The following is a 22601-nucleotide window of genomic DNA, read 5'->3' on the forward strand; positions in this document are numbered from 1 at the left end:
ATATGTGTTTCAAGGGTTACATTACACTGAAAGGAGGTTTCTCACTGTGGGCCCTATTCACAGAATGAACTTAAGACTCAATCCTAAACTTACTACTATTTTGGTATTCACAGAATGCACTTACTACTTTTGGCATTCACAGAATGAACTTACTACTTTTGGTATTCACAGAAGTTAGGATTTTGTCTTAAGTCAGTCTTAAGACTGTCTTAAGTCTGTCTTAAGTTTGTCTTAAGACAAACTTAAGACAAAATCCTAACTTCTGTGAATACCAAAAGTAGTAAATTCATTCTGTGAATGGCAAAAGTAGTAAGTGTATTCTGTGAATACCAAAATTGTAGTAAGTTTAGGATTGAGTCTTAAGTTCATTCTGTGAATCAGGCCCTCTGTCACAAGGATGGTGTCATCAGTGATGTCATGAGTGATGTCACTGACCATGTCATGAGTGATGTAATTTGTGATGTCATCAGCAGTGCATTGCAGGCGCGCAAGTTATAGTGAGTCCAACTAACTATAACGTGGGAATTTCAATGGTTTTATGTCAGTAAAATTTCCAGCTAACTATAACTGGTGTGAAACCTATGGTTTTTTCAGTGAATTTCATAGGTTTTTTAAATGCTAATTCCTAACTATATATAAGGCCCCAAACCTATGTTTTTTTCTTTGAATTTCAAAATTTTGGTAATAGCAAATATCTATAGCTATGAAATGTAATATTTTTGAAAATGAATGAATCATATATTATATTTGTATTTAAAACTATTTTTTTAATGTATATATTTTTTTTTTGCCCTGGAGCGCTCCCGGGGCGCGCCCCGGAAAGCGTAGTCTTTTGAAGGGCCCCAGGGCGCGCTCCGGAGAGCGTCCCTTAAGCGATATTGCTGCGAACGAAAACATCTTCGTGACGTATCGCGTAGCCGCGTCCATGTGATACGCATGGCGTAAGCGCACCCGGAAACACAAGAGCGAATAGGATCGCGCAATGTAAACATCCGATGCGCTTATGCAAAGCGACCCGGGGCGCGCCGCGTAAGCGCGTCGGGTCAAGTGACCTCAAAATAACACTTTTAATTGGTGCAGAACAGTTTTGGTTTCATAATGATGAAATCCCTGGTCTTGTGACCTGAAAATAACACTTCTCATTGGTTCAGGCCTTTTTTTCCCCAAATGATGAAAGACCCCACCTTTTATCCTTATTCTGACTTTGTCCTTTGACTTAGGAAGACCTGTATTGCAATCTTTGAGGTATATTTTGTACTTTGAAATGGCTAAAGTAGCAGCAGCAGCTGGAGCCTCTGCACCACCACCACAACCACCAAGAGGACCACCACAAGATTACATTGGTGGTCAACAAGAGGAGGAGGAGGAGGACGAGGAGGACGAGGAGGAGGAGGGGGAGGAGAAGGTGGCTGCAAGAACACAATACCCCATACCAGCCAAGACCACACATTGTATGGGAGTTTTTTTCAATCCCAGAGGGCAAGAAAAAAGTCAATGCGGCCAAGGTGACTTGCCTAATCTGTGGCATGGAACTTTCAAGGGGGAACCCGAACAAAAAATACTTTTTGGGAAACAACACCATGATTCGCCACATGCAGCGCAGGCATCCAATCGACTTTTCTGCTGCAGAGATGAGGGAACTGGCCAGTAACCCTCCCCAATCTTCAAGCACCAGCTCCAAAAGAAAGCAACCCACTCCATCCGGACCAGAGGCAAGAGAGACGATCCCTTGCATTCAGCCACGGTTTGGGGATTTCCAAATAACATGTATTCATTGTGGTAAGACCATCTCCTATGGTGAACTGAGCATAAAGCTCATCGTCCTTGCTGGGGACAACCACAAATGCCCCAAAAAACCCAAATTTTTTCTTATTTTTTTTTTGTTGGTCCAGTTGAGCCATTTTCAATTCCCTGTTTTTTCGTTTCTCCACTTATATATATTGATATAAATATATATATATATATCTATATATATATATATATATATATATATAAATATATATATATATATATAGATAGATAGATAGATAGATAGATAGATAGATAGATAGATAGATAGATAGATAGATAGATAGATAGATAGATAGATAGATAGATAGATAGATAGATAGATAGATATTCACTGAAAAAACCATAGGTTATAGTTCGGAATTAGCATTTAAAAAGCCATAGGTTTCAGCCACATTATAGTTAAGAATTAGCACTTAAAAAACCTTAAAAATTCACTGAAAGAACATAGGTTTCACACATGTTATAGTTAGCTGGACATTTCACTCATACACAACCATTGAAATTTCCCCGTTACAGTTAGTTCAGCTAACTATAACTCGCGCGTATGCAGTGCACTGCTGATGACGTCACATATTACATCACTCATGACATAGTCAGTGACATCACTCATGACATCACTGATGACATCTCAAATGACATCACTGATGACATCATCCAGTGAATGTGTGTCTTTCTGAAAAATAAATATTTTTTGTATATGTATATCTAAAGGTCGATGGAAGAATAAATGGGTAAATAAGTGTCTAAATGGATGTTCTTTTTCTGTAAAATTGATTGTATAACTGACTTATTAAGTATATCTTAGTGAATACATGTATAAGTGAGTAATGTTTAAATATGTAAATATCTGTATCAGTGTCTCACTTTGTGTATAAGTGGCTGCATGGGTTGGTGAGTAGTTACACGAGTGTCTATATGGGTTATTAGTTGTTTTCTTGAGTATCAGAATGAGTGTCTGTATGGTTTGGTGGGGGTAATACTTAGCGCACAGATGCATGAATGACTGACTCACTGTTTGTATGTGTTTTGAAGACAGCATGTGTGCAGGACTGTATGCGGGGATGAGTGTGTGTATGAGTGTGTTAGTGAGTTAGTGAGTGAATGACTGTCTCAATAGTATCTTCATGAGTAACTACATATGTTTTAAACTAGTATATGTGAGTATTGATGTATATAAGTGAGTATATGTGAGAGTGAGAGATTGGAAGAGTTCCTGTATAAATAAGTATGTGTTTCTTAAAGTGATTGTTTAAGAGAGTAAGTATGTGTACGTTTCTGTAGAAGTAAGTGTAGTGGTGTGTGTGTATAGCTGAATATGCAAGTAAATGGATGTTTGATAGTTTATTTGCATGTGTGAGTATGTGTGTGAGTAACTCTATGGATGAGTATCGGTGTGTAACAGGATGTATAGGTGTATGAGTACATATGATGAGTGAGTACATGTTTGAGTGACTATATAGAACTGTTGGTGAATGAGTGGATGTGTATGTAGATGTTGGAATTACTGAATAGGTTGTTGTAACTGCTATTGGTATCCATTTTTTTGAAAATTTTAGTTTCTATTTTTGAATGTGTGTATCAAAGGTTATATTAAGGTGAGGGAAGGTCTGCCACTCTTTCACAAGGATGATGACATCAGTGATGTCATTTGAGATGTCATCAGTGATGTCATGAGTGATGTCACTGACTATGTCATCAGTGATGTAATATATGACATCATCAGCAGTGCATTGCGGGCGCGCGAGTTATAGTTAGCTGAACTAACTATATCGGGGGAATTTCAATGATTTTGTATGAGTGAAATGTCCAGCTAAATATAACATGTGTGAAACCTATGTTTTTTTCAGTGAATTTCCAAGGTTTTTTAAATGCTAATTCCTAACTATAACGTGGCTGAATCCTATGTTTTTTCAGTGAATTTCTGAGGTTTTTTAAATGCTAATTCCTAACTATAACGTGGCTGAAACCTATGTTTTTGTCAGTGAATTTCAAAGGTTTTGTAAATGATAATTTTTAAATGTATTGTTATTTTTTTTACTGATTTACTACATTGTTTTAAATGATTTATTTTTAGATATTTTATTTTTTAAATTAGATTACATATTTTTAATATAAATTGAGAAAAATATGTTTTTAAAAATATTGAAATTGTCATATTTTTTATTTTTATTTTATATTTTTTTAATTTATATATATTTTATATACCAGGCAATGATATCCTAAGGAACGAAATTCAAGTTACTGGTAACTACAGTTGAAATTACTTTTCAGGATCAGTAGTGGGCTGAAAGATGCAGCACTGAGGTCTCTCCTGATAACTGGTGAGTAAATCGGAATTTGCAGTTCCGCAGATTTTATAGGAATTTTATAAAGTTCTAAAACTCCACACTTAAAAGAATTTCCAAGTAAAACCAGTCAATGTTAGCCTATGGAAGGAAATTCAAGTTACAGTAAGTATGGTTAGAATTGCTTTTCAGGATAAGTAGTGGGCTGAAAGATGCAGCACTGAGGTCTCTCTTGATAACAGGTGAGTAAATCGGAATGTGCAGTTCCGCAGATTTTATAGGAATTTTTTTAAGTTCCACAACTCCACACTTGGAAGAATTTCCAAGTAAAACCAGTCAATGTTAGCCTATGGAAGGAAATTCAAGTTACAGTAAGTATGGTTAGAATTGCTTTTCAGGATAAGTAGTGGGCTGAAAGATGCAGCACTGAGGTCTCTCCCGATAACAGGTGAGCAAATCGGAATTCATAGTTCGACTGATTTTAGAGGAATTTTTCAAAGTTCCAAAAGTCCACACTTGGAAGAATTTCCAAGTGAAACTAGTCAATGTTAGCCTGTGGAAGAAAATTCAAGCTACTGTAAGTATGGTTAGAATTACTTTTCAGGATCAGTAGTGGGCTGACAGATGCAACACTGAGGTCTCTCCTGATAACAGGTGAGTAAATCAAAATTCGTAGTTCGGCTGATTTTAGAGGAATATTTGTACATTTCAAAAATAGACACAGAAACATTTCTGGTGAAAACCACACAATAGATTCCTATTGAAGGAAATACAAGTTACTGGTAAGTACACTTAGATTTACATTTCAGGGTCCGTACTGGGCTCAAAGATGCAGCACTGACGTCTCTTGTGATAACAGGTGAGTAAATCGGAATTCGTAGTTCGGCTGATTTTAGAGGAATATTTTGCTCAATAGTGAAGGAAGGGGGCGGGGCCTGAAGTGACATGTGTGCAAACACGAATTGTGGTGCATTTTAAGTTGGGGAATTAATTCCTCTTCGCTCCTGAGGTCCCCTGAGGGCCAACTAGCCCACCAGATACCTCCAGTATGCGCCAGGGAGCTGCGTTGCAGAGAGGAGTTCAGAGGCCCCGCCCCTTTTAACAACACTCTGCAATGCAGCTCCATGGCACTTACTAGAGGTACCTGTTGGGCTAGTTGGCCCCTAGGGAACCTCTGGATTGAAGAGGAATTAATTGTCCAACTTAAAACGTGCCACAGGGCATGTTTGCACACATATCACCTCAAGCCCCGTCCCCTTCTTTCACCACTGTGCAAACGCTCCCCGTAGCGTGTTCTAAGTTGGGGGATTAAGTCCCCTTGTATACTGGGGGTCCCTTGGGGCCAACTATCCCACCAGGAACTTCCAGTATGCGCCAGGGGGCTGCGTTGCAGAGAGGTATAAAAAGGAGTGTGACCTCATTACACCTCTCTGCAATGCAGCCCCCTGGCACATTTCCAGAGGGGGGACTTAATCCCCTTGGATACTGGGGGTCCCGGGGGCCAAGTAGCCTACCAGGAACTTCCAGTATGCGCCAAGGGGCTGCGTTGCAGAGAGGTGTAAAAAGGGGCATGGCCTCATTACACCTCTCTGCAACTCAGGTGCAGGGAGGGGGCGTGGCCTCCTCTCAATCCCATTTTTTTTATTTTATTTGTTTTTAAGAAAGGGGGTTTGGGTAGCCCCCCTACTTTTTCTTTTTTTGGGCCCTGGGGACCCCATCTCCCAGGCCTGACCCCCAAAAAAGTATTATTTTTCTAACAGGAAGGGGGGCTGCGTGGCCCCCCTCCCGTGGCTAATCCAGGCTCCAGGGACCCCATCCCCCGGTGCATGCCAGGTTTTTTTTTATTTTTAAGGAGGGGGGCTGCATAGACTGCATGGACTGCATAATTCATATTAAAGCCCCGGGGAAGGTGGTCCCCGGGGCTCAGGGGGCTGTGTGCCCCCCACTATAATACATACTTTGCAGGGGGTGGTGGTCCCCTGGGCAGTGTGGGAGGGAGATTGGGCCCTGGGGGCTAATTTACATAGAAGTGCGGGAGTCGCACTTCGTGTTTTTTTTGTATCAGCAGGGTACGTATACCCTACGCATATCCCGCAATTAGGGGGTCCTTGTGGGACCCCCTAAGCAAGCCAAGGGGTCAGGGTGTTTGTACCCTGCCCCCTTTTCGTGTTTTTCGTGTTTTTCTTTTTTTTTTCTGTTTCTTGTGCCTCGGTTCTACCGAGGCACAAGATGGCTGCCAGCACTTCCTGGTTTGGAGTGTTGACAGCCAGTTGACACCCAATTAGCATGCAGCTTGTGCTCTTAATGGTACGCGTATAATCCTCGGACGGTATGCGTACAGTACTTCATCCATAGATATATCTATGATTTTAATTTTGATTTTCTCAGGAACTACTGAACGGATTTACACCATTCAACAAAAAGCGTAATCTGCGAACCAAACTCTACCTTTTTGTCAAATTTGGTGTAATTCCGTCAGCTGTTCGGGCTGTAGCCGTGTCCAAAGGTCCCTATGGAAAATTGCGTGGGGAAAACACGTTTAATGACCCCCCTTTTTTTACTGCCCCAAACTTTCAATGAAAGAGTGGAGCGGAACAGGCCACCCTCTTGGAGAATTTCGCGAAGATTCATTGACCTGCAGAAAAAGTTATTCCACATAGAATGTTGCAGATTTCCTATGGAAACTAGGTCCTAACTATAACTACCTACTGGTGACCACCAGTAGGTAATATATAAATATATATACAAGAGCACTTGATGCTCGAAACGCGTCAACAAAGAAGGTTGAGACATTTCCTGCCTTAAGTCGTGGGGGCTGCTTCTTCTTTTCGCCGGAACGAGGTTTGAAAGAAAAGTGTGCTGATATATATATATATATATATATATATATATATATATATATATATATATATATCTTTCCGATCCCACGTTAGTCACTTCAGCTTTCCAACTTTGAAAAACGAGTGAGGACCTAAAATTGGTGCAAAGTGTTGTTTATTGTCACCCAGCTAGTCCGCCGTGACTTGTTTCGGCCGGTTCATGGCCTTGATCACATGACACAGCTTGAACAGTTTGAACAGTTTCTCCCATATTTAAAGTGACAATGCATATCATTCGTCAAACAACATAGACAACAGATTGTGATGGAAATTCCATGCAGAATGCAAGTTAAGACATTATTTGGATCCACCATAGTTGAAATTATAAGTTTTCAACATACAAGACATTGTATTAATAAACAATAATTGTAAGTTGTCTATTAAACTAAGATCACATCTTATACTATGATATCGGCATAAATGCTCAATTTGCCAAGTGTCTCTTGTTTGTGCGTTGGTTGTCGTAAAAGTCTACCATATATGCATGTCCTGAAAATTATATAAAATTAATGTGAGATAATTAAAACCCAAAGTGCAATGTGTATTGAAAGTGATATGTGCTTGCTGTTGCCGTTAATGGTCCTGATTCAAGTTTGTAATTTCGTACTTTTAGCTCTTTGGAATACCAAAATAAATAGAAGCATGTAAGGAGCAAAAAGAGACTAGACGAGCTTCTCACACCTGGTACAGAGCAAGTTCAGGTGTATTATATGTTTTTTGAAAAGTACCAGGATATGTATTTGCTTGAAATAGAATTTTCACTACGAAATGAATGTCGAACCTTCAAAGAAAATAGTGAATAACTCTTGAATTCCAAATTGACTTTTGCAGTTGTCCCATCTCAGGTGTGAGTAGATCGTTCACTGTATATTTCATTACAAACATTTAACTGCATGTCCGCGAACACAAACAAGACTGCAGCTCTAAGCACTCTACCATTTTGCTGCCTATAATAAAGTTTAATAAAAAGCGGCACACAATGGGCATACCATTTTCAAAACATACTAAAACCTCTTGTTGTACACTGTAAGCAGCTATTAAATTAATAAGTTTACCGAAACAAACTCAAGGACGAAGAGGAAAACCGAAACCCCACTCCTTAGTGTCACGTGCCGAGCACGGCGCTCTTCCGCACTTAAACACTTGGGCCTGCCCAGCCGCCAATGGACTTGCACAGAGTAGGGCCTGCCCCGCGCCATTTTAATGGAGACTCCATCGCAAGTCTGTGGCATCGACAAAGAAAAGGGACTTGGGCAAATTCGTAAGCAGTGCGCACACATACAAAAAATGGACGCCTCAGAGCTTCGGGCTCAGTCAGTGAAGAGAGAATCCATCGGACCTGTCTCCATAGAGGAAGAGAACGTTGGAGTTAATGAAATAACTTTTCAGAATTAGACTTGAAGTACTAATTGTATATTTCGATGACCAAACACCGTTAGGCAGCCATGGATCCCATTATCTCGAATTTGTTGGAGAGGTCACAGCTTTTCCTATGGAGCTAGCAAAATATGGGTTTTATTGTATTGATTTTTTTATTTTGCCAGTTCGTTGCTTGTTAAACGAGAAGGAGAAAGAAGTGGAGGCAGTGAGATGACTGAGAAAACTAGGGAGGCGGGGGAGCGGGAGCGGACCCCCTTGAAGCACGGCCTTGCGGCTGTGAAAGTGAGTGAAACAGCAGGGAAATAATTTGGGGGGAGGAGAAGTGAGGCAGAGCATGCGCTGGGGTGAATGCCTGTGGCCCCTGGGGAAGCTTCAGATGCCTATGGGAGGGAGGCAGATGGGTTTGATGTGGACGCGCTTTCCGCACGAGTTCACCACATGAACTGGACGAAATCCGTGATGGTTTCAGAGCTTGGTTTGCCCTCTATACTCTCGTCTATTTATCCCTTATGGGATAGAATAGTCGAGACCTAAAAAACAGGATTTGAGTGGGAAAAGGACACTGGATGTGGTCTTGGAAAGAGATTGGAGAACTGTGGGGGTGGGTGAAGTGGGCATGTTGAAAGAGAGGGAGAGGTAGAGGAAAAGGAAATTGTCTACCCTATGCATTAGAAACAAAGATGATCGGATGTCAGCAGTGGAAGGATACATAATACGTTCAAAACACTGAGATTGAAATGCTCCTTGGTGAGACTAACACATGAATAGGAAAGAGAGACATTAAATCAGGAGCTGGAAAGTGAGGCATAAAACCAGAGCTATCCAATAATGAGGAAAGCGTTAAAAACATGTTGATTTTAAGTATATGACAACTACTAGAACCCATAGGTCTAGCCGAAATCTAATAAAATTAAAGTTAAGATGGACTTAATTTTAAAGACGGCAAAGAAGTCCAGGCTTCTATAGTACAGAAAGAGCTAATCAGCGGTGCAATGTTATCTGACCTAAGATGTAATTAGGTGTCATAAACATATTGGTGGGTGGAAGCTACCTAGATCCCTAAAGTCTTCAAATAGATGTTATGTACAATCAGAGCCATTGCTGAACCTGGCGGCACTCCTTGTGGCAGGGCGCGGGGTAGGGATATCAAAATGAGTTGATTCCATCTGAATCACCTGAGGTCTCTACTCAGGAAAAAAGAACCACTTTAATAGAAACACAAAAATCTCCATGCCCACTGCTATAACATCTAAGTGATATAGCTAGCAGGATGAACACTCCTCCTCATCGAATAAACTTGTGACATCATCCAGTAAATGAATGGGACCTGACTCTATGGGACTACCGACCCAGAAAGTAAACGGATAAGATTGATAAGAGCAAAGGAGACTTTTTGACAAAATATGTAGAGATGACAATGATTTGCTCGGAAACTGCAAATTAATAACTATAGGGACGTTTTTATGTCAACTGACAATATAAAGAACCATTCTTTTATTCATTCTTCATAAGATTAACAATACCGAAGTAACCTTCAAATGGTATGAGTTTTTAATGGAACAGTATTATTCTCACTTTACTCTTTAACCTTCCCTACTTATATTGTCAATACGAGCATTTAAGAAGGAACAGATATGCAATAGAAATTAGTGAGAGGGATTTAGTAAACTCTGAACAATTGACATTACAATTCCTTGTTATCATATACATAGTGATTAGACACATGTCTTATTTGAGCCTAGCTGTATTAGTTTAATTTAAGGACCTGAAAGTATATTTTGAACTATTACCTACACAGCAAGTTAGTTCTCTTTTTCTAAAACTTGGAATGGAGCAAGCAAGCCGACTCCTTTCTCAATGATTCTTTCAAATGAAGCCTTTCACTTACCTTTGCTATTACATAACTGCAATCGCCGTGGAATTTGTAACGAGTCTCATCAAATGTGGTGATGTGTGAACCTCCTTCGATGAAGCATGTACCGGAACAAGGTTTGTCCACACACTTCCACTGTCCACTTGCACAGGTGCTAAAGGGTAAATGTAGGATCTTTATTAGTAAGCAAGAAGTGATCTAGATCCTTCTTTGTTTGCTTCCATGAATACTTTTAGTTTTCTCCTTCAGTCTAAGGCAGATTCCACCAGCAGCCCAATTAGAAAATGTGAAGGTCCAAAGTTGGTTTGCTGGTCTTAAGAACCTTCACTCTGGGTATGCAGGCAATATTCCACCTAAATCATTGCACATTGTCTTTCTGGGGGTCAGCCCAAGTGGGTGATGTTATTTTCTTTATATTTTGTGATTGACTGTGCTGTACAAGTCTATGATATTTGCACCAGTTTTCTAGAATTTCTTAAGAATCAAAGTACATCATATTACAGTAGTCGAGCTTGTCCCAATCATTTCTACAATATGACACCCCCTTTCATTATGGATCCTACTAGGAGTAATGTTTTGATTGCCTCCGATTGGAATGCCTTTCTTTCACTACGTTCTTTCACCACACAAAGAATGCAGTGTTCTATATGTTAATCATTGACAACGATTTTAATGCCATTCTAGAAGATGGAAATCATAGATTTTGTTTTATTACTTATATAGTGGTTACTACAATCTGAGTCTCATATTTAGAGACAAACAAATACTTCTCATCAAATAATGCTTTTTAACATGGAGTGGGATGCCACCACTTGTCAGCTGAATACAAAACTTAAATGATGCTCCTTTGCAGATTGAGGTTGATTGCAAATAATCTGATCATAGTTCCTTGTGGCTTTAGAGACAAATTAAATAACTCTGGATAGTAAGAAACAAAGTGAGAAAGGAAGAACCCTGAGAAATCCAGTATTTCAACTAATAACATATGATTATCATAAGAAGAGATATGAAAAGTGTTCCCACAGAGATCAGTGCAACACACGCTTGATAAACCTATTATGCAAAGTAAACAATCAAACTCGCATACTTGCTCATGTCGTAGCAACAATTAACTATCCTTCATTAATTGGCAGCATCTGGTCATACCTCCAACTGACCTTCATCTAAAAGATGGATGCCTTCTAGATGAAGCCATAGCTACTTTCTTACAATCCTCTCTGTAATTTGAGCTAATAGTGGGAATGTGAAGATAAATATTTTAGTACATAATTCATATGGATTTCATTTATTCTTGGCGTCATTTATATTTATTTTATTTCCTGACAAAATTGCATTCACAAAGATCTCTAAGTAACATTTGTGCCATTATTGAAATGGCAATAGAGATAGACTTTATACACAGTGGGGCACATTGCACATCTATCAATCAAATATTTAAGGATTCAATTAAGAAGTGCCTCAATCAAACCCAAATTCCACAACCTGAATATCACGGTACAGGATCCTTGTACCCTTATTTTTCCTGTTTTTCCTCACATATGGAGTCTTTAGGGGATATGCAAGAGGTAACTTACACTTGTGACTAACTTACACATGTAATTTACTCTCACATTTTTGAGTAACTTTACTACTTATGGAGTCTTTAGGGGATATGCAAGAGGTAACTTACACTTGTGACTTACTTACACATGTAATTTACTCTCACATTTTTGAGTAACTTTACTACTTAGAGTTATTCACAAAATTCAAATGTAAAGTTACTTAAAAGTGTAGATTGTCCGTGCCTACCCTTGAGAATGAGGTAAAGCAAAACATATGAGTATAAGGTACTACTTTAAAAAAGTCCAGCACCACATATGGCCAACCAGTGGTACTGCATCATTAACCAAAAGAAATTAACGGAAGTAGGGACTATGAATAAAACCCTTTAGGAAATGATGTTGAATTGAATTAAACAATTGAAATTAGCTAACAATATAAATACATTTCATTTAATGTTAAAAAAATCTACAAGAAGTGCATATTCATTATTTAATTATGAAATATTTTAACAAACCTTTTAAATTTAAAATAACTGTTAGAATAATTTTCAGAAAAAAACATTAAATCACTTTTAATTAATTCTATTTATTGATAATGTTTACTCAAAATAATTTTTACTTCAGGTGAGAATGTAGTTTTTATTTGAAAATTCAGCAAAGTAATTTTTAATCAATTGAATATATTTAAACTTTTCGGTGACTATTACGATGGCTGGCGGACAAAGTCCGCCCGCCACCGTACCGGCAAAAGGGACCACCCGCCATATGTGCGGTGGCCCCGTGGTGAAGATAAGGATGCGCCCACCACACTGGCGGGCGCATCCTGCATTTTTTACAATGCGGCGGGCCGTGCTTTCAGCAGCACCCGCCGCAAAGGAAAAACGGCAGGTTATTTGCATGCACAACGTGGCAGGCACATTGTGCATGCAAATGCAGGGAGTACCATAGGTACCCCCATGTGCACCCCCCAACCCCCAACACCCTGAGGGCCTGCAACGGGCCCCCACATGCAGACACCACATGCCTTTCCATGGCGGCAATGCATCTTAATTTGCAGACACCGCCACCTTATCAAGCCCCTTTTCCGCCCGGTCGACTGATTGACGGATGGAAAACCGGCAGATAGTCTTTCCATCCAGTGGGGTCCTCCCTGCCATCATAATTTGGCGAGGGGAAATGGGATGCGGGTGGTGTTAAATGGCGGGCGGATTGCCACCCCCATGTGGGAGGTGGCGATCCACCTGACATACTAATAGACCTAGTTAGTTTTGTTTAATTCTATATTTTAAATTTATATATATTTAATTGACAATAACATTTGAACTAACAATATTTGTACAATCATTTTCCACATTGAATAGATATTTTTATATTTTCTCTACACTTTATCATATGGACATCTGCATCTCAATGGAGGTGATTGCCCTATAATTTGTCATGTGTAAAGATACACTGACTATGTAAAGTATGAGGGAAAATAAACAAAGATAACTAAAATATTGTTTAGAATTACCTCAAATATTAATGAATATTATTACAGTAAATTTATTGTAAATGTAGAATAAAAGAAAAGATGCTACAGCACTATTAACTTAATTTTCAATCCCCAATCATCTTAATTTAAAGTGAAATTACATTAAACATATTTTTTTCAAGTTTAAAGTAAATAATAAATCACCACCCAAAGTAAAAAAATATAAAGTATGTAGTAATAATTATAACAAAATTATGTAGAGAATTAATTAAAAAATATGTAATTATATGTAATTAAAATTCAATTCTACATTAATTTGTTATGCAAAATGGGTTATTTGTAAATACTATACATATTTAAAATGTATTTAACTTTATTTCCTATGGGGTTTTATTCGAAGTCTCTATCTATATTAACTTTTATGGGAAGGTGTTGTTGTACCTTTGGTTGGTCATGTGTGGTGCTGGATTTACTTCAGCTCAGTGCTAGGATAATTTCCTGCCATTTTGGGTCCCTTTTTGGCTGTAGTAACTTTAGAAGGGCATTTTGTAAATAGCAACAGGCTTACTCTTGTTGGTGGGTGACTCCCTAAACCCCTTTCCTTAACCCTTCACTACTCTTCGCTAAACCACAACCCCTTTAGTACTAAGTATTCCCCATTTTCCAGCAACTCCCCTTTTCCCTTCCACATGTAATACTAAAAAGTATAATTATGTGTGTGGAGACTCTGCAGTGAGAGCAGAGATCTCCTAGCTCAAAAGATAGGACTGGTAGAGGTAGACCCTCTGCACGAATGTTTGTGACTAATGTTTTGTAGTATGTTTCTAGTGGTATTGTAGTATTACAAATGTGCTACAAAATTAAGTTTGTGATTGGTCCCTAAGGGTCTCAGTCCAAGATGCACGCTTCATTGTGCTCTTTAACCCCTCCCCTGCTGATGACGGAATCGCTCCGTCATCAGATACGGTTGGGCTGTGCTGATGACGGAGCGGTTCCGCCATGGCCCGCCCGCCGCTCATGCGCGACGCGAATTCCGCTCCTGCGCTAAGCGTTCTATTGAGCGGGGCGGGCCATGACGGAACCGCTCCGTCACCAGCACAGCTCAACCGCGGCTGGTGACGGAGCGGTTCTGTCACCAGCATGCGGCCGCCGCGCAGCTGCCCCGCCCCGTTAGCGCTGCGGCGGTTCATTTTTCTATATTGATGCTCATTTCAGCAGACTATTTTGCTCAGCTGTGCTTCATTTGATAATAATCATTGAAGTTAAAAGTGCCACTTCAATCATTTGGACAGGGGAAGCATAGACACATACCATTTTCGACATGCGGTTGTGTAAGACATTCCAGTGCTGTAAGATTCTCCATTGTAAGTGCAGGAACACTGTTCATGTGGAATGCAGCCGCGTTTATCAACGTCATCGAGGATAGTTCCTAAGGCAAACACAAAAATATGAGCATGAGATGCACTAAAGTGAGAAAGAAATACATGATGACAGATGTGAGTAAGCTGTTAAATGATATGGATGCCTAAAGTTGGCTGACTGTGCTCAGGGCCAAAGAGTGAGATGATAACTGCTGAAGAAGACTGCTCTTTCTTCTGCCTGTGACATGAGCTGCAAAATAGCAAGCAAAAATGGTGGGAGCTAATATATACGATACAGACAGTTTATCAGACAGGTTCTGAATTTAAAACAAAACATAACTTTGGAATGTTAACTTGGTGATGTTACCAGATGACAATTAGCAGATCGGAACAAAAGGTCATGTTCATCATCATCATCACTGGCTTCATCAAGGGCTTATAAACACTCAGGACAGACATTTACAGGAATGAAAAAGTGAACATAATTTGGTCGTGGCTAAATTTCTACGCAACAAAAAATCAATGGTATCTTGAGTAGATGTAGCAGTCAATTTCACATTGTACCTACATGGAATGAGAGGGATATACCATTATCCAAACTTGTTTAATCCATGTAAGATCAAGTAGACATTTACCTACAGACCATAAGTTTCCACTATCAAGATTTTATCGAGGGAAAGAGAGGGGAAGAGACACACGTGCAAGACTATTCGATTCTGTCCGAGAACAACACAACAAACATAAAGGACCGGAGACTGTGGACGACCACCTCTTTTCTGCTGGCTCATAAGAAGACACAGAGGGTCAAAAACATGCTGGTCCATGTTTGAGTCCGTAGAAACAGCACAGCAGTTCCAGGTTACTATAAACGAGCTTAAAACGAGCATTGGAAGCAGGCCAACTTTTTTTTGCAGTATGGCCCCTCTGTTATCGCCTAGTTTATCAAGTTCCCTCCACATTTGTTCCTTTTTTCCCTCCCCAATCACATGTTGCCTTATCTCTTTTTCTCTGTTAGAATCCTGCAGTCTATGATCCCTGGTCAATTTCATTTAATCAATAGAGCTGCTTTTCCTGACAGTCCTTCTGGTGCTTCTGGGCCTCTAAGTGTTTCCAATTGCCTTGTCTTCCTCTGTATGCTGTCATGTGTGTACCCATCTATATTTATTGTCATTGTGCCTTTTATTATTATTGGTTCTTCAGTCTCGACTTTAAGATCGCTCATTAAAACACCATCCGGGAATGCAGAGGGATTCACCTGTAATGTGCCCTGTCTGACATGGTGTGTTTCCCACTCACCTTTCCTTACTTGTATACTCCTCTTTCCCTGTTCTGAACTGATCTGGGAGGTTAACCTGCCATCCCAACTCTTGGGGAGTCCATAGAGGGAGATTTGTGGATTACAGTCTGTGTCCAAAGACTGCCTTGTGGAAATGGCACATTTTTGACAGTTTGCCAGGCCAACATATGGTCTTGGATGTAGATCTTAATCCACTTCAGGCAATTACAATAATCAGATTCAGAGTGAGCTCAAAGTGGCTCCCCATGAGCAAACTTTTTTGTTAAAAAAGATCAACCACTTAGCACTGGGCTTTGCTGTTGTCAAGTTTTGGGAGGGTTGTACTACGGGCTTAAGATTGTCAGGGGAATAGGTGGTTTGATTTTCCTAAGATGTTTTAGTGCTCCTTTGACTGTGGTTTTGATGTGTTCCTTCATTGATAAGTTTATGTCTGGTGTGATACCCAAGAACTTAACAGAGTTGGACAGTGTGATAAGACAGTCTAGTGCATACAGATTTTTGAGCCATTCATGGATTGGTAGTAGTTTGTCTTTAGGGGATAGGAGTAGAAGTTCAGTCTTGTTGGGAATCCGCCTAAAGTGGTTGATGTTTAGCCAAGTTTGTATCCTAATTAGTGTGGCATTAAGATGTTGGATGTCACTGGAAGATTTTATTTTGTAGTAGTTGTGTGTCGTTGGCACATAGGTGATACTTGATCCCAGCTTGGTTCAGGATAATTGTGTGGGGTTCCATGAAAGAATGAATAGGGCTGGAGCCAGGATGGATCCGTGAGGGACACATTGTGGTACTGGCATGAACTTTGAGAGACAGGTGTTGATTTTATTTTGCTATGTGCAACATTGAAGATAGGACATGTACCATCTCAGAACTGTGCCAAAGATACCAGTGTTGTTTTCAATGAGTTGGGGGTGCACCGGGAGAATGAAGTCCAGAAATCATCAAGTAATGTCAATAAAGTTCTTTATTTTCGATTTATACAAATTGCACCAAGTGTATCAAGGCTCAGCCAACGCGTTTCATTCCCTCTCGCGGAACTTCATCAGGGCTCACAGATAATAAGAAAGAGCATCTGAACCTCCAATTGGCCCTACTGAAGGTACAACACAGCACACACTTTAGGAACTCCCTGTTGCATAAATACGAACCAATGCTCCTGAATTCCAGCACCTGTAGTTTCAAAGGGCCGATAATAGAAATTATAAGGTCAATCTCGAAGTCAAGGTCCTGTGTAATAAACTGAAACAGTCTGGAATGCTAGCTGTTAAGATGTGTTTCTTCAATAGAGAGCCTCTGGTTTTCACGAGCCGAATATCATAAATCCATGTAGCCAGGTCAAATATCAATGTCCAGTGTGTGAGACTGGAACAGTGGCGTCACTAGGGTTGGTGTCACCCGGTGCGGGTTACTCATGGTGTCACCCCCTCACGACTTACCGCATGGACCTCCTCCGGTGGCCCCACCTAGTAACCACCGGCTCAAATTAAGCACTGCCCAAAGACCCGTAAAAGGTCATAAAAGAGTGCCCTGTTCTTCTACTTCCCGGAAAGCTTCTGTGAATCGACCAGAGTTGTCTTTTACATTGTTCGTTCAACGTGTAGAGAAATGGATAAATACACGAATTCTAGCTAATGTGATATATATATGTAACAACATCTTGGAAGATCAGGTTTAAGGCGGTAACAGTGGTTACCTAGAAAGCAGCAGGTGCTCGGCTGTCTGCGGAGGGATTATTTGCAACTGGGGTTTTGGCTAAATATAGACAAATACGGTCACGAGAGAAGTCACAAAACGGAAAAATACAGCTTGAGCATTGTGAAGACAGCTCAGGGCCAATGACAAAGGCATGCCGAGCACCAGGGCAGGTCGGTACAAAAGGTAATTCGTCTGTCCATCCCGTCTCGACAAGCAGCGCTGTTTCCAAGGAGAATCTCCCACGGATGCGAGCGGCAGTAAGTACATACAATGCTGCAGTAAGCCCCCCCTTGAGGAATTATTGTGCTAGTGTTTTTTTCCCTTTCTTGCTCTCAGGAAATGCCACATGAGGAAAAATAAGTGACAGTCCCCAAAAAAAGAGTGCAGTGTCCTACACCAGCAACTACCGGCTCAAATTAAGCACTGTTTACTGATTGCCTATGAACTCCACAGGCAACAGTGTGTGGACCTTTAGGGCAGGCATTCCTATGATCAGTTGTCTGCTTAGGATTTGCAAGGCTTGGCTGACCCAGGCAGGAAAAAAAAAAAAACACGCCCGGGGTGTGTGGGAGAAAGTTCCCTGCTTGTCCAGGAACATTTGTCTTTTGTTTCTCAGAAGCAAACTCCAACTTTTGAGGTTTGCTCCCATGAAACAAAGAATTGTTGAGCAGTTGACCATGACATAGTGGTGAAATAACGTCAGTTATGTCACTGGATGCAACGTAATCCAACATGTCGAGCCAGAGGGGCAAGGAACCAAAATATGTCAGGATGAGTTGAATTTTGTACAGCACCAGTGGCCTGTAAAACTTCCTCAGGTCTACATGACCCTCTAAGAGTGTCTTGCAAAGTATATATTATACACAACCATTGTGTTAGTCTGACACAAATGCAAATAAATTGTCCAAAAAGCCGCAATTGGTCTGCAAACGTGAATTGGAAAAGCTAGCCAGCTTCACAATGTTTTCCACAGACCCTTGCAAAGATTGAAAGAAACTTTGAACTTGACTCAACCCTACTCTGATTAAGAGGCAGAATGCATATATGTTGGGAAACGTTTTTATTTTTTAATACACTGTAATAGACTGCTGGCTTTCACAAACTGTGTCTGAGTAAAGTTTTATAGAGTGTTCCATCTGCATAGTCAAGGGGGGCGCTGCGAGGTATTGTAAGGTATGTGTGCTGAAGCATCCGTACTAAGACTGAGCCTATTTGTATTGTATTGTACTGTAATTGCATTTATATAGCGCTTACTAACCCTGATGAGGCGACAGAGCACTTTTCAGCGAGTAGCACGCGAACCCAAAAAAGGATTAGTGGATCAGTATAGTGAAATTGTGTAATAAGAAAGAGCGCAACACGTGCCCTGGCAATCGGACTGTAATAATGTGGAGAAGTGTGGCTCAGGGGTTAGAGGCGGCAGACCCGGAAGCTGAGATCGGTCCTGGACCAGGGTTCAACTCCCCGCCTCGACGGGTCTTGGGCTCAAAAATTCCACGGACTCGATAATTCTCGTTCCGGTGCCTACTAGATTCACGGGCTCACACTCTGCGACTCTGGGCAATAGCTTGCTTAATCTCCACTACGGCCCCTCGCGGCGGGATGCCTGGCTTTCACCTTGTGGATACCCTGCTGGGGTTATCTCACAGGGGAATACCAGGACGGGTTCCCAAGGCAAGCGCCTTGATGCCTTCGGGTGATATGTGCGCTATATAAATCGCAATACATACATACATAATGTGACACCACTATAGTTACAGGTGTAGTGCCAAGTGAGAGAAACGGTGAGCTATCTGTCATGGGTTTCCTGAACAGGGTGGGGTGGAGGTGTGGTGAGCCATGATGATGCAGAAGAATCAGTTCAGTGGGGTAGCGCCGATTTTCCCTAGCAGCACACCAGGAGCTACACAGAGGGTGAAATAGTTCTAGATTATTACATATTATTTTAAGAAAGTAGGCTGGGAGAAACTGCAGATAGGAGCTGCACGTGCTCTGGAATACTGCAATAAGGGTCAAAGGCTGTAAGAGGTGAGGGGGCCTGGACATTTGAAGTGACGCCCCTGTCATGGTGGATTGGAGGGTGAATAATATCATCCCAGCTGCTCTTGAGAATTTGGCATTTTCACAACCAGTGTCTGGAATGTTATCATCACATACATAAGGCCCTGCCCAATGTAATACAATTTAGGAAATAGCTGAAGATGCACAACACTGTATCACAATGCAGTAACAGTCCACTCCCACTCTCAGATCCCAGCTGCCGGTAGCTTGAAATCATACTTCGATTGTGGCATTCGGGTTTCCATATCATGATAAATGACATATCAGCAATATATCAAATGTAAAGTGTTCTAAGCATTTGCAGGGAAAGGAAAGCAGGTCTTTGAAATCTGAGACCCAGGGCTCTCAAAACAGGTGTTTTAAACCTATTCCATAACATCAGATGACCACCTCTTTGGGAATCGAATTATATTCAGTATTAACCCCAACCGGAATTGTGACAAATGATACCTCGGCCTAAACGTATTACCGATATTAATATTCAAAGCTGCAAATAGAGTACTTTCGTGTTATATATGCAAATGCAGCACCTCAGTGTTATACACGCACAAACTGGACATTTCCTATAATAACTCCCAGTCCACAGTCTTTGGAGCTCACCCACGAGCACGCTCTCCACACTTCACCTACACCAGGTGGGGGGGGTGAGTTCCGAAGTAGGGAAACTGCGGGCCAGGCGTTGGGAGCCCTCAGAGCCCAGCACGAGATATAATAGAGGTCAGTGCCACACTGACCCCACTGCTCCCTGCCGGAATGAAGGCCCTGTAGTAGTGAGACTCTACGCTGAATATGAACACACTCGGTGCCATAGCCTCACAAGAAAAGTATTTGTGGACCAATCCGCACCGCTCCCACTTGTCAGGCTGCTAAAACAGTAATATAATATAATTTAGCTGATTTTATTGGGGGAAACACGAGAGGAGGGCACTGAGCGCTGCAATAAAATCCCCTTCGTGGGTCCAAACAACCTGTACCGAAGCACACACGGTGGATTGCAACGATTTATGCCCACCTTACAGGAAGGAGGTGGTGGCCTAGACTAGAGCTGAGGAGAGCATGGCGCGTCTGCGTGTGTGTCTGCAGGGCAGAGTACACACGAGTCTGTGCTGCATAGCGCTGGAAGCATAGCGCTGCAAGTAGGGGTAATAACGTAATCTCCCAATGAATATAACAAATCTGAAATCTGTAAACGCATGACCCCCTTGCTCTTTCACAGAAGTGCCACGACACAGAAACCTTTGTGTTCTTAAACCGGGGCTCTCTGCCCCTCTTCCTCAGACACAAGGGCAGGCATTTTCATTGGTTTTTAAATGTCACCAAGCGGTGGGGCGGGGGCTTGACAACAGCTTTGCTGAAAACGTAAGTTTAGCAAAAACACTTACGGTGACACAGCTCTCCTTTTCTCGACTCGACTGTGGTGGTGGCTGGGCCCCTATCGTAGGGGTTCTGTAGGGCAAATCGACCAGCACTCCCCCCGGCCCCGAGACTGTCTCCACTCTGAGTTTAATCGCGTGGTGGTGGCGCACTTCAGAGAAGCACAGCGCGAGCGCGGTGGCTGGTCCAGGGCCGTCATTGGTAGTTCTATAAGATTGACGGCCCTGGGACCCACAAACTGTGTACGCCGTCGCTGCGTAACGCACCATTACCACTAAGCTAGGTGGTGCGTGCGTGCACTGCAGTATTTGGTGCTTGTAAGCAGGTGCGCTTGCACAGCATTGGTGTCACCCCATGACGGTGGTGTCACCCAGTGCGGTCCGCACCCCCCGCACCCCCCTAGTGACGCCGCTGGACTGGAACCTACTGAAAGGGCAGCAGGTATAATAAATCCTGCACGAAGAGACCGTTTCCCAAGTACGTCCGGTCCGCACCCCATCCGGTACCAGTGTGTTTTCTCATGTGGCGCTGGGTGATGAACTGTATCAAATTCCGCTGATAGGTTTAGTAGTATTAGGATGCAGGAGTCGCCTTCAACTAGAGAATGGTGAATATCATCTGATATATTGAGCATAGAAGTTTCTGTGCTACAAACTTTCCTGAATCCTGATTGGAATGTGATGTGGATTTTGAATTCTTCTATGTGTTGGTTGAGTTTAAGTAGGACACATGTTTCCAAAGTTTTAGCTCGGAAAGGAAGATTGGTGATGGGTCTGAGGTTGTTGAGATCATTGCAGTCTGCCCCTGGAATTTTTAAAATGGGGTGTCTTGGCCGAGTTGGAGGGAGTCTGGTACACCGCTTTATGAAAGAGAGGTATTGATAATTATGGTTCAAAATGGGGAGATGATATTGTTGAGGTTTTGGACTAGGGTGGAGGGGAGAGGATCAGTGATGTGGGATATATGTTTCAAGTTAGCAACTGTTTTGAAAATGTTTCCTTCTTTCACAGGTTTGACATCTGTCCATTTAGCATTGTTTTTCAATTGAGGGAGTTTGTTACATGTTATATTTTGCTTTTTTGGGTCCTTTTGGTCTGGAGTTCAGTCATGCGGGGGAATTTCTATATTGACTTGTGTGTCAGTTAAGCCGGCGATTTGGGATGTAGACTATTTTGAAGGGTCAGGGATCGTTCGGTTTTTAAAATTTGGTTAGCAAGTAGGTTACCTATTTTTGTGCAGCATTTATTGGTGTTTTTGTTTCCTGTTGAGAGGTAAGTGTAGTTTGTCTTTTAATTATGTTCAAGAGAGCCCTTGGTCGGTTCTTTGCACAGTTGAGTTGATAGCAAAAAAAAAGTAGTGTTTTCCCTGGAAATGTGTTTATTGTAGGAGAGCTGCTTGGATCTTAGAAGTGAAATGTGTGCCAGTGAAGTGTTCTGTCTCCATAACTTCTTGGTATGTGTAAATTGTCTTCTTTCGTTGTTAAGGTGTAAATTGGAGCAGGATCTGGATTGGATTATTCTCTATCTTTTTCACTTAGAGGGTGTAACATCATCAAATACATCTGTCATCGATAAGCTATTGCGAGCAGTGAGG

General features: G+C 41.4%; 1 protein-coding gene across 1 annotated transcript in view; it reads right to left on the reverse strand.

Annotated features, from left to right (window-relative positions):
- LOC147733205 (uncharacterized) overlaps window positions 1–22601 on the reverse strand; it is a 618178-nt gene that overhangs the window by 477541 nt on the left and 118036 nt on the right. Inside the window, exons 8-9 of the mRNA XM_086957739.1 lie at window positions 14535–14652; window positions 10224–10362 (exon numbers count right to left, since the gene is read on the reverse strand). Of these exons, the coding sequence (XP_086813865.1) occupies window positions 10224–10362; window positions 14535–14652 (257 nt within the window). The remainder of the gene's footprint in view (window positions 1–10223; window positions 10363–14534; window positions 14653–22601) is intronic.

The sequence above is a fragment of the Lissotriton vulgaris genome, chromosome 2_1, assembly GCF_964263255.1.
Source record: "Lissotriton vulgaris chromosome 2_1, aLisVul1.2, whole genome shotgun sequence".
NCBI lineage: Eukaryota > Metazoa > Chordata > Amphibia > Caudata > Salamandridae > Lissotriton > Lissotriton vulgaris.